The sequence below is a fragment of the Salvelinus alpinus genome, chromosome 8, assembly GCF_045679555.1.
Source record: "Salvelinus alpinus chromosome 8, SLU_Salpinus.1, whole genome shotgun sequence".
NCBI classification, from domain to species: Eukaryota; Metazoa; Chordata; class Actinopteri; order Salmoniformes; family Salmonidae; genus Salvelinus; species Salvelinus alpinus.
In genome coordinates, this window is record NC_092093.1 from 25,680,770 (window position 1) to 25,693,180 (window position 12,411).

The window sequence follows — 12,411 nt, forward strand, 5'->3', positions numbered from 1 at the left end:
TCATTCCAATTAGACTGGTTTGGATTTCTCCCTGACCAATATGGCTGCCATTTTCAATCCATTCTGGAACTTTGAGAGTTTATGACCGAGGCCCTCTAGCAATGTTATATAATCTCTATGTAGAGGGATCGCATCAGGTCTATTCATGGCATTTCTATCGGCAACGTTTGACAACGTTTGGCAACTGAACGTGGCCCGGGTTACTGTATCACGTGACATACATGATTTGGTCCGCTACACCTCGTTTTCTGTAGATAAAAAGAGCTAATATAGGAGACACGAATATCTTCAATCTACATTTTCTGAATTGCTTGAATATATGGAACAACATTTGAGAAAAGTACTTTTTATTGGCAGACCATAGCATGTGGCATGACTTAGTAAGATAATATTTTCTTTGCAAAATAGCACAAAGGTAGGTTCTAGAAGAAATTAGATGGCTAAATGTACCTATAACTTAAACAAAATAAAACGATTAAACCTGTTATTACTCCGATTCCGAGGGAGGCAGCATTTCACCGCTTTCTTGGTCTGTCTGTCACTGAAGAAGATAACTGTCCCGCCCCCACAAAAATCATGGCGGCCCCCGTGGTAATCGGTCGAAATATTCGCACCTTCGGAAGGATATTCGTGGGAGTTTCACAATCGGTACAGTATTTACTATACTTAAGATTAAGTATACAGTCTGCGTTGTCGTTATTAATGGGTTATCCACATGCATTTCTCTAATACACGAAGCTTATCGCACAGATTCTGCCTCTGCGTGTGAACTTAGTTAGCCAGCCAGCTCTGCTCTAGGGCGTTTACTAACAACCTGGACCATAGCTAGCTACCTTGATCATGTTTTGTTAATTCACAGTTTTAGCTAATAACAATTTTACCAGTCTTTACAGGGATCAATAGGATTGAACGCTTGCAGATATCATTGGAGATCTACATTATTTCGGTATGTACCTAACTAACTAGCGGACTAAACTCAACTCCATTGTACATTTTTTAAAGTATTGACCATCATTTGTTGAAATCCATACTTTTTCAATAAACGTCAAATACAACCACCGACTGCTCGTTTAAATTTATTGAAGATAAATCAGCGCGAATGCGAAATTTGTTTGATAGACACACCATCAGATATTTGATTGGTGAATGAGAATTTGGAGCTCTTGGCCTAAGTAATCGGAGACGTGCACATTTGCACTGACTTGCCATCTTTGAGAAACAGAAACGAGCAAACAGTCGGTTTAAATTAACGTTTATTGAAAAATGCGGGATTTCAGCAAACAAAGGCACACAACTACAGAGGGTAAACATTTAATTATAATTTTTTTTTTTTTTTAAGTATTGACCTTGGTTACAGGCGATATTCACACTGAGCTAAAGGGTAGAGCTGCCGCTTTCAAGGTGCGGGACTCTAACCCAGAAGCTTATAAGAGATCCTGCTATGCCCTCCAACGAACCATCAAACAGACAAAGCGTCAATACAGGGCTAAGATTGAATCATACTACACCGGCTCTGACGCTTGTCTTATGTGTCAGGGCTTGCAAACTATTACAGACTACAAAGGAAGGCACAGCCACGAGCTGCCCAGTGACATGAGCCTACCAGAAGAGCTAAATCACAACTATGCTCGCTTGGAGGCAAGCAACACTGAAGCATGCATGAGAGCAGCTGTTCCGGACGACTGTGTGATCACTCTCTCCGTAGCCTACGTGAGTAAGACCTTTAAACAGGTCAACATTCACAAGGCTGCGGGGCCAGACGGATTACCAGGACGTGTGCTCCGGGCATGTGCTGACCAACTGGCAGGTGTCTTCACTGACATTTTCAACATGTCCCTGATTGAGTCTGTAATACCAACATGTTTCAAGCAGACCACCATAGTCCCTGTGCCCAAGAACACAAAGGCAACCTGCCTAAATGACTACAGACCCGTAGCACTCACGTCCGTAGCCATGAAGTGCTTTGAAAGGCTGGTAATGGCTCACATCAACACCATTATCCCAGAAACCCTAGACACACTCCAATTTGCATACCGCCCAAACAGATCCACAGATGATGCAATCTCTATTGCACTCCACACTGCCCTTTCCCACCTGGACAAAAGGAACACCTATGTGAGAATGCTATTCATTGACTACAGCTCAGCGTTCAACACCATATTACCCTCAAAGCTCATCACTAAGCTAAGGATCCTAGGACTAAACACCTTCCTCTGCAACTGGATCCTGGACTTCCTGACGGGCCGCCCCCAGGTGGTGAGGGTAGGTAGCAACACATCTGTCACGCTGATCCTCAACACTGGAGCCCCCCAGGGGTGCGTGCTCAGTCCCCTCCTGTACTCCCTGTTCACCCACGACTGCATGGCCAGGCACGACTCCACCATCATTAAGTTTGCAGACGACAACAGTGGTAGGCCTGATCAACAACGAGACAGCCTACAGGGAGGAAGGAGGTCAGAGACCTGGCCGGTTGGTGCCAGGATAACAACCTCTCCCTCAACGTAACCAAGACTAAGGAGACAACAGGAAAAGGAGGAACCGAGCACATCCCCATTCTCATCGACGGGGCTGAAGTGGAGCAGGTTGAGAGCTTCAAGTTCCTTGGTGTCCACATCACCAACAAACTAGAATGGTCCAAACACACCAAGACAGTTGTGAAGAGGGCACGACAAAGCCTATTCCCCCTCAGGAAGCTAAAGATTTGGCATGGGTCCTCAGATCCTCATAATGTTCTACAGCTGCAACATCGAGAGCATCCTGACTGATTGCATCACTGCCTGGTACGGCAAATGCTCGGCCTCCGACCGCAAGGCGCTACAGAGGGTAGTGCGTACGGCCCAGTACATCACTGGGGCTAAGCTGCCTGCCATCCAGGCTAAGCTGCCTGCAATCCAGAGGAAGGCCTTAAAAATTGTCAAAGACCCCAGCCACCCCAGTCATAGACTGTTCTCTCTACTACCGCATGGCAAGCTGTAACGGAGTGCCAAGTCTAGGACAAAAAGGCTTCTCAACAGTTTTTACACCCAAGCCATAAGATTCCTGAACAGGTAATCAAATGGCTACCTGGACTATTTGCATTGTGTGCCAACCAACCCCTCTTATGCTGCTGCTACTCTCGGTTTATCATATATGCATAGTCACTTTAACTATACATTCATGTACATGCTACCTCAATTGGCCTGACCAACCAGTGACCCCGCACTTTGGCTAACCGGGCTATCTGCATTGTCCCGCCACCCGCCAACCCCTCTTTTTAGGCTACTGCTATTCTCTGTTTATCATATACAGTGGGGAGAACAAGTATTTGATACACTGTCAATTTTGCAGGTTTTCCTACTTACAAAGCATGTAGAGGTCTGTAATTTTTATCATAGGTACACTTCAACTGCGAGAGACGGAATCTAAAACAAAAATCCAGAAAATCACATTGTATGATTTTTAAGTAATTAATTAGCATTTTATTGCATGACATAAGTATTTGATACATCAGAAAAGCAGAACTGAATATTTGGTACAGAAACCTTTGTTTGCAATTACAGAGATCATACGTTTCCTGTAGTTCTTGACCAGGTTTGCACACACTGCAGCATTGATTTTGGCCCACTCCTCCATACAGACCTTCTCCAGATCCTTCAGGTTTCGGGGCTGTCGCTGGGCAATACGGACTTTTAGCTCCCTCCAAAGATTTTCTATTGGGTTCAGGTCTGGAGACTGGCTAGGCCACTCCAGGACCTTGAGATGCTTCTTACGAAGCCAATCCTTAGTTGCTCTGGCTGTGTGTTTCAGGTCGTTGACATGCTGGAAGACCCAGCCACGACCCATCTTCAATGCTCTTACTGAGGGAAAGTGGTTGTTGGCCAAGATCTCGCGATACATGGCCCCATCCATCCTCCCCTCAATACGGTGCAGTAGTCCTGTCCCCGTTGCAGAAAAGCATCCCCAAAGAATGATGTTTCCACCTCCATGCTTCACGGTTGGGATGGTGTTCTTGGGGTTGTACTCATCCTTCTTCTTCCTCCAAACACGGCGAGTGGAGTTTAGACCAAAAAGCTCTATTTTTGTCTCATCAGACCACATGACCTTCTTCCATTCCTCCTCTGGATCATCCAGATGGTCATTGACAAACTTCAGACGGGCCTGGAAATGCGCTGGCTTGAGCAGGGGGACCATGCGTGCTCTGCAGGATTTTAATCCATGACGGCGTAGTGTGTTACTAATGGTTTTCTTTGAGACTGTGGTCCCAGCTCTCTTCAGGTCATTGACCAGGTCCTGCCGTGTAGTTCTGGGCTGATCCCTCACCTTCCTCATGATCATTGATGCCCCACGAGGTGAGATCTTGCATGGAGCCCCAGACCAAGGGTGATTGACCGCCATCTTGAACTTCTTCCATTTTCTAATATCTGCGCCAACAGTTATTGCCTTCTCACCAAGCTGCTTGCCTATTGTCCTGTAGCCCATCCCAGCCTTGTGCAGGTCTACAATTTTATCCCTGATGTCCTTACACAGCTCTCTGGTCTTGGCCATTGTGGAGAGGTTGGAGTCTGTTTGATTGAGTGTGTGGACAGGTGTCTTTTATACAGGTAACGAGTTCAAACAGGTGCAGTTAATACAGGTAATGAGTGGAGAACAGGAGGACTTCTTAAAGAAAAACTAACAGGTCTGTGAGAGCTGGAATTCTTACTGGTTGGTAGGTGATCAAATACTTATGTCATGCAATAAAATGCAAATTAATTACTTAAAAATCATACACTGTGATTTTCTGGATTTTTGTTTTAGATTCCGTCTCTCACAGTTGAAGTGTACCTATGATAAAAATTACAGACCTGTACATGCTTTGTAAGTAGGAAAACCTGCAAAATCGGCAGTGTATCAAATACTTGTTCTCCCCACTGTATGCATAGTCACTAGTCACTTTAACCATATCTACATGTACATACTACCTCAATCAGCCCGACTAACCGGTGCCTGTATGTAGCCTCGCTACTGTTATTTGTCACTGTCTTTTTACTGTTTTATTTCTTTACTTACCTATTGTTCACTTAATACATGTTTTTGTTGGTTAGAGCCTGTAGGTAAGCATTTCACTGTAAGGTCTACACCTGTTGTATTTGGCGCACGTGATAAATAAACTTTGATTTGGTTGGGCTAATCAATGTAGTCAGAACTGAATTCCACAAAGCCTGGTCTCTACTCAACTCTGTTGGCGGAGTTCTTTAGAAACTTTATTCACTATGGAGTTGCGTTTAGTCAGCTACTAGCTTTCTAGCTATAGTCTTCAAGTGTAAAATCCATATAGTGAGCGTTTACTACTTGTCAATCCTATAGCTAACTAATCCAACTCCATTTTCACCTTCTCCATTCTCCTACAACAGCCCTCTCCAGTTGCCTGCAGCCTGCCTCCACACTGGAACCTTCTCTTCCTCTCTTCCCTCATCTGTGAGTCATCCTGTTTTATTTTTGACACTCCCAGTACAGCGCCACTAGCCTTGATGCCCCCAGCACTATTGTGCCAATAGCCTTGACGGTGTCTCTGTGTGGTTTCGGCTTTACTCCTTCAACACCTTGTCTACATCGCCTTGATGCACTGTTAGTCTATAACTAGGACCCTGAGTTTTCATTGTCAGATCACATGGCCAGGAAAAAGTGAGTACCCTATATAGAGCATGGATGACAAACACTATTCTGCTGAACTTTTATCTAGTAAATTACACATTTCTCTTTTCCTTCCAGGTGATTGTCACAGAGGAGCCGGACAAGTTGTACCAGAAGGTGTCTGTGCTGGTGAAGGGCCATGACAAAGCAGTCCTGGACAGCTATGAGTTCTTCGCCATCCTGGCTGCCAAAGAGCTGGGAGTCACTCTGGGCAAAGTGTGAGTTGACATTAAGGGGTGTTAAGCTGTTACTGTCACATCAGTTTATTATGTTCCCATCTCTGAGTTGTCCTTTGACTAAATGAGCACAGAGCATCTCTAACCTACTTTTACATTTAGATAGCAGTGCCAATCTGCTTTGATGATGCTCAATGTTTTTGTTTTCTCACTGTGGGACAATACTCACTCAAAAGGCTGTCTATTTTCTTTTTGCACTAGATTTGAGCCTCCAAAGAACATTGAGCGGCTGACACTTCTGAAATCTGTCCACATCTTCAAGAAACACAGGGTCCAGTACGAAATGAGGACGCACTACCGCTGCATAGAGGTGAGGCAAACAGTCTTCTTCCACCCTTAAGTTCCAACAAATGCCTCTACCCTCATCTTTTTCAGAACTAGAACATACCATTGGGGATTGTTTCCACTCCTATTGATTCTGTTTGAACTCCTGAAGAGTCAATGGATTCATAGGGTTTATTTCAAGATGAGATGGATGGCTATAGGGAAGGTTCAATGGACTGATACAGGGGGTCAGTGGTATGTCTACATCCCCTTTTCATCTCTCTCCCTTAGCTCTCTCGTGTGACTGGATCTACTGCACAGGTGTACCTGGAATACATACAGAGGAATCTGCCAGAGGGTGTGGCCATGGAGGTGACCAAGGTAAGATTGAGAAGATGTTACAGGTCCTGGGTAGATTTTCCTTTCTACAAATTTATTTTACATTTGTGTCCCCTTTTTTCCGACACCAAATACAAACATACACATAATAAAGGCCGTCCATTGTAAATAAGAATTTGTCCTTAACTGACTTGCCTAGTTAAATAAAAATATGAATAACTTTCAAACGCACACAAAAAACGTCTACATTTCTTCTGCCCAGACACACATGCTCACACCCCATCCCTAGTGCCTCCATTATTGTTTGCCACATGGCCTTCGCCCATGCTATTTCAATAATACATCTTTAGATGTTTCCATTGTGTTAATGATGGTGGATTGATTGATTTTCCCACGTTTTTAAATAAATGTTTTTTCAAGATGAGTGAGAAGAAAAGAGTCGTCCAGCCCATTGGGTATTTCACTACAACCCCATATGCCATGTCTTGAAATATGCAGGGTCTGAATAGGTTCCATGGTATAGCTAAGTCAACCACAATGTCAACCATCTACAATTTGTCATTTTTTATTTTTTTTGCTTTGTTATGCCGTCTTATGTAATCAGTAATAAGATCAGTCATATGCCTTAATCTGTTTTGGATATGATAAAGTATTTAGCATTCTTATATACACACACACTCAAATTTGAAAGTACGACTCCACTTCTGGTTGTAATATCTGTCTATCTTTAGACCTCCATGGAGAAGGTTCCAGAGCATATCCTGGAACCTATGTGGAATGACCCGCCAACTGAAGAGAAGCCCAGCCACATACATAAGCTGCTTATCTCAGCACCCAATCAAGACGACAGAACCTCCAGCCCTGAGACCGGTCCAGAGAATATGCTTGTTGACAAGGGTCAGCCAGAGCAAGGCACTGCATAGATGATCTGATCAACTTCTGAACAAATAGTTAGTGTAACTGTGCGGCCCCTAGCTCAGGCCAACCCTCATGAACAAGCAGTGACTCCGTATCAGGGCATCCTCCACAAAAGCAAGAACTGAAACTGACTCAGTCCAGAGAGATGGTCAGTAGTCATCTGCTCTCTGAGTTAAGCTTATGCTGCTCATTTTAGTTGGCTTTCTTTTTCTTGTAATGTCCAAATTTCTGTACTCCAAAAGACTACAAGATGTATGTTATGTATGTTTTGTTATTAAACTATTAATTATCATGTCTATCTTTGTTTGACGATGTGTTCTTTGGAATACTGGTACCATGTGCAAGTCAGTCGGATTCATAACTGCTTTCACAACATCAATTAAGATATTTTGAGAGTTATTTGCCAGATAAAGAAGGATTATGTTGGATGTAACGTATGCACCATAGCAGACTGGCTTTCTTGATAAGTATTGATTTGGTTTGCTTTGTGTCGTTCTGTAATCAGTATAGAAGGCCAACACACAAAATGAATTGAGATGTTTATTGAAGAACAGCAATACACAAACTGGAAATGATTGCATTGAATTAGAATATATATTTTTAACATACTCACCACAATGGCTACTGATTATGAATTTCAGATCCTTTCCTTATTCTGACCAAATGAAAGGCCTGTGCTTCATGTTATATAAGCAGTTGTCCTAGTAAAATTCCCTTCATTTAATCAACATGGTCACTTCCTCTGGCTGCTCTACATAAAAACCTCTGATCCGGCCCCTACCCCTGGATCCAGATGAGTCATACGTAAGAAGACAACGCACAGCCATTAATCATATTAAGCCTCTGAGTCATCTCAACCTTGGGTGGAGATGAGTGAGGAAGCTTGGATCGCTTTAAAGTCTTTGCTGCAGTTGACTCGGGCAACGTTAAGGTCCTTTCTGCTGTCCTTATGTCAAGTATGTATATTTTATATTTCAGTGCCATATTGATCATTTGTACTGACATAGGCTATGGACTGGTGGTAATCTATTAAAGGCCCAGTGCAGTCGAAATTCAGTTTTTCTTGTGTTTTGTATCATATTGTACAACAGTTGATGTAACTAACACTGTAAAAATGTGATCTGTGTTATTTCCTGATAGTTGCTGGTCGAAAATACAATCTACACAGGACCTTCTAATCAGCAGGTTTGCATCGGCGGAGGTTTGGGCTTTCCATGGTGATATTACCATGCAGTAAATTGGTTAAAGTTGCACTATGTAGAAATCAATCTGCCATTTCCTGGTTGCTAAAACTCATATACAGTGCATTCTGAAAGTATTCAAACCCCTTGACTTTTTCCACATTTTGTTATGTTACAGCCTTACTCTAAAATGGATTAAATAATTCCCCCCCCCCCCCCCTCATCCATTTACACACACTACCCCATAATGACAAAGCAGAAACAGGTTTATAGAAATTAGCAAATGTATAATTACAAAAACAACATATATTTACGTAAGTAATTCAGACCCTCACCTCAGTACTTTGTTGAAGCACCTTTTGCACCTTTCACAGCGATTACAGCCTTGAGTCTTCTTGGGTACACTAAAACTTAGGGGTACAGCAAGGGTTCTTCTATGATCCTAAAAGTTCCTTGAAGAACCTTATGGTTCTTGGCTCTGAAAAATGCCCCCAAAATGTTCTTCAAGAACCCAAAAGTAGGTGGGGTTCATTGAGCAACCAACTTAGGTTCCTGCAAGAATCCCCACCAACTAACTGCCCAACTGAAAGATTTGGATTTGAATTTGAGATGACAGCAGGTGCAGGCACTTAACTGAAAAATGTTAAGATCTCCTCAATGTAAGGTAAGGCTTCTCCCTTGAATGATCTAAATTTATATTGTTATGATCATACCATCTATCTTTTCATATTTGTACAAATGGCAGTGTTTGACACTTTGTCCATTTTCTAAAACAGAAAATGGACACAATTCAATGGATATTATCCAACAACGAAGTAAGAATATATTAAAGGCTATAGCTGCATTGGGTGCAGATGACTGAACTGCTCATTTTTGTGTGTGTCTGAGTCTGCAGGTATACAGACCAGGAGGCACACAAAGGTATTGGTATGTTTTGCAGATCACATGTATCATCTACAGTTCATTTTGTTTTCTCTAAAACCAGATAGGACTTGGTCACAGCAGCCTCCCTTATCTCTTCAATGGAAATCCCAGAGGCCTCTACATTATTTACAAGGTATTTGTATAAAAACCATTATCAAAAGTGAAAAGTAATTTTCCCATTCACATTTATCATAAAAACCAAGGTATGAATACTGCCATGTGCATTTTTTTTTAAATCTGTATAATTGCAATTTTTGGGATTCACACACTTCACCCTCCCTACAACTCTGAGGAGAATAACAGGAAACCTGTTCGATCACCGTGCACTGCCAAATCTGGCTATGGATACGGAGAACATCAACACATTAACATCAACATGCCGGAGGATATACCCATTAGACTTGGGGCTCGGCTGGGCGTTTACCTCTTATTTAGATTTTTAAATTCTGTTTTCCCTCTAAAATATTAATAAACACCGACAACTGAAATATTGTGTTATTATTATGTGTATTATTATTAATAATAGGGCAAGGGGGAGTTCAAAAATGTACCCAAAAAGGTACTTCAAAAGGTTATTTGAGGATTCATTAAAAGGGTTTCTTTTGAAGAACCATTTTAAAAGGGTTCTTCGAAGAACTTAGAGGTTCCCCCCACAGTTTCAATTTGAAGAACCCCTAAAGGATACTCCAGGAACCTTTTCTTTTTAGAGTGTATGACGTTACAAACTTTGCACACCTGTATTTGGGGAGTTTCTCCCAATCTCTGCAGATCCTCTCAAGCTCTCAGGTTGGATGGTGAGCGTTGCTGAACAACTATTTTCAGGTCTCTACAGAGATGTTCAATCGGGTTCAAGTCTGGACTCTGGCTGGGCCACTCAAGACTTGTCCTGAAGCCACTCCTGCATTGTCTTGGCTGTGTGCTTAGGGTTGTTGTCCTGTTGGAAGGTGACCCTTCGCCCCAGTCTGAGGTCCTGAGCGCTCTGGAGCAGGTTTTCATCAAGGATCTCTCTGTACTTTGCTCCGGTCATCTTTCCTTCAATCCTGACTAGTATCCCAGACCCTGCCGCTGAACAACATCCCCACAGCATGATGCTGCCACCACCATGCTTCACTGTAGGGATGGTGCCAGGTTTCCTCCAGACGTGAAGCTTGGCATTCAGGCCTTTCCAAATCATGTCCAATCAATTGAATTTACCACAGGTGGACTCCAATCAAGTTGTAGCAACATCTCAAGGATGAGCAATGGAAACAGGATACACCTGAGCTCAATTTTGAGTCTCATAGCAAAGGGTCTGAATACTTGTGTAAATCAGGTATTTATGTTTTTATTTGTAATAAATCTACAAACATTTCTATACACATTTTGGAATTATGGGGTATTGTGTGTAGATTGATGAGGGGGAAAAAATATTTGATCCATTTTAGAACACAGCTGTAACGTAAGAAAATGTGGAAAAAGTCAAGGGGTCTGAATACTTTCCTAAGGCTCTGTACTGAACAAAAATATAAACGCAACATTCAATTATTTCAAATATTTTACTTAGTTACAGTTCATATGAGGAAATCAATTAATTGAAATAAATTCATTAGGCCCTTATCTATGGAGTTCACGACTGGGAATACAGATCTGTTGGTCAGAAAACTAGTCAGACCATTTGCCTCATGCAGTGCGACACATTTCCTTTGCATAGAGTTGATCAGGCTGTTGATTGTGGCCTGTGGAATGTTTTCCCACTTCAATGGCTGTGCAAAGTTGCTGGATATTGGCAGAATCTGGAACACGCTGTCGTACACGTAAATCCAGAGCATCCCAAACATGCTCAATGGTTGACATGTCTTGTGAATATGCAGGCCAGGAATTGTGTGCAGATCCTTGTGACATGGGGCTGTGCATTATCATGCTGAAACATGAGGTGATGGCAGCAGATGAATGGCATGACAATAGGCCTCTGGATCTCGTCACAGTATCTCTGTGCATTCAAATTGCCATCGATAAAATGCAATTGTGTTCGTTGTCCGTAGCTTATGCAGGCCCATACAATAACCCCAATGCCACCATGGGGCACTCGGTTCACAATGTTGACATCAGCAAACCGGTCGCCAAAATGACTTCATACACGTGATCTGCAGTTGTGAGGCCGGTTGGATGTACTGCCAAATTCTCTACAATGATGTTGGAGGCGGCTTATGATAGAGAAATTAACTTTCAATTCTCTGGCAACAGCTCTGGTGGACATTCCTGCAGTCAGCATGCCAATTGCATGCTCCCTCAAAACTTGAGACATCTGTGGCATTGTGTTGTGTGACAAAACTGCATATTTTAGCGTGGCATTTTATTGTCCCCAGCACAAGGTGCACCTGTGTAATGATCAGGTGGATGGATTATCTTCGCTAAGGAGAAATGCTCACTAACAGAGATGTACACACATTTGTACATAACATTTGAGAGAAATAAGATTTTTTTGTGTATTGAACATTTCTGGGATCTTTTATTTCAGCTCATGAAACATGGGACCAACACTTTACATGTTGCGTTTATATTTTTTTTAATGTAGTATAAGATAGTACAATCTAAACCGCTGTGAATATACTTTCCAAAACCAAAAATATTGTTTCAGCTGTTTTAAGCTCATGTACAAAACCAAAAGTAAAAGACACAAAAACAGCATTTAAGAATGGGAAGGATAGAAATAGCTCACATAGAACAACAGCTCTACCGCTTCTTGGACTTGCTTTCAAGTAGAATGATAGATCTATAACTCACATTTCTATGTGAATTTGGTCGTCGCCCAAAAAGTTACATATTTCCACTTGACCAATAACAAAGTGAGTTCCAAAGCTCTTCCAATAACAGCTAGTTTTAAGTTTCCCCCTCCCCACTAAGACCACTCCCAGACA

General features: G+C 42.3%; 1 protein-coding gene across 2 annotated transcripts; it reads left to right on the forward strand.

Moving 5' to 3' along the window:
* The first annotated feature begins 284 nt into the window (after positions 1-284).
* On the forward strand, positions 285-7,705 carry mrps10 (mitochondrial ribosomal protein S10). Of its 2 annotated transcripts, none has more exons than XM_071413115.1 (7): positions 285-648; positions 885-946; positions 5,373-5,436; positions 5,731-5,870; positions 6,090-6,198; positions 6,444-6,533; positions 7,223-7,705. In XM_071413115.1, exons 1-7 carry the CDS (start codon positions 577-579, stop codon positions 7,412-7,414), a joined length of 729 nt encoding a protein of 242 aa, XP_071269216.1. In that variant the 5' UTR covers positions 285-576; the 3' UTR covers positions 7,415-7,705. The 2 variants fall into 2 exon arrangements, with proteins under 2 accessions (XP_071269216.1, XP_071269217.1); XM_071413116.1 differs by having other exon boundaries at positions 509-648; positions 894-946.
* The last annotated feature ends 4,706 nt before the right edge of the window (positions 7,706-12,411 follow it).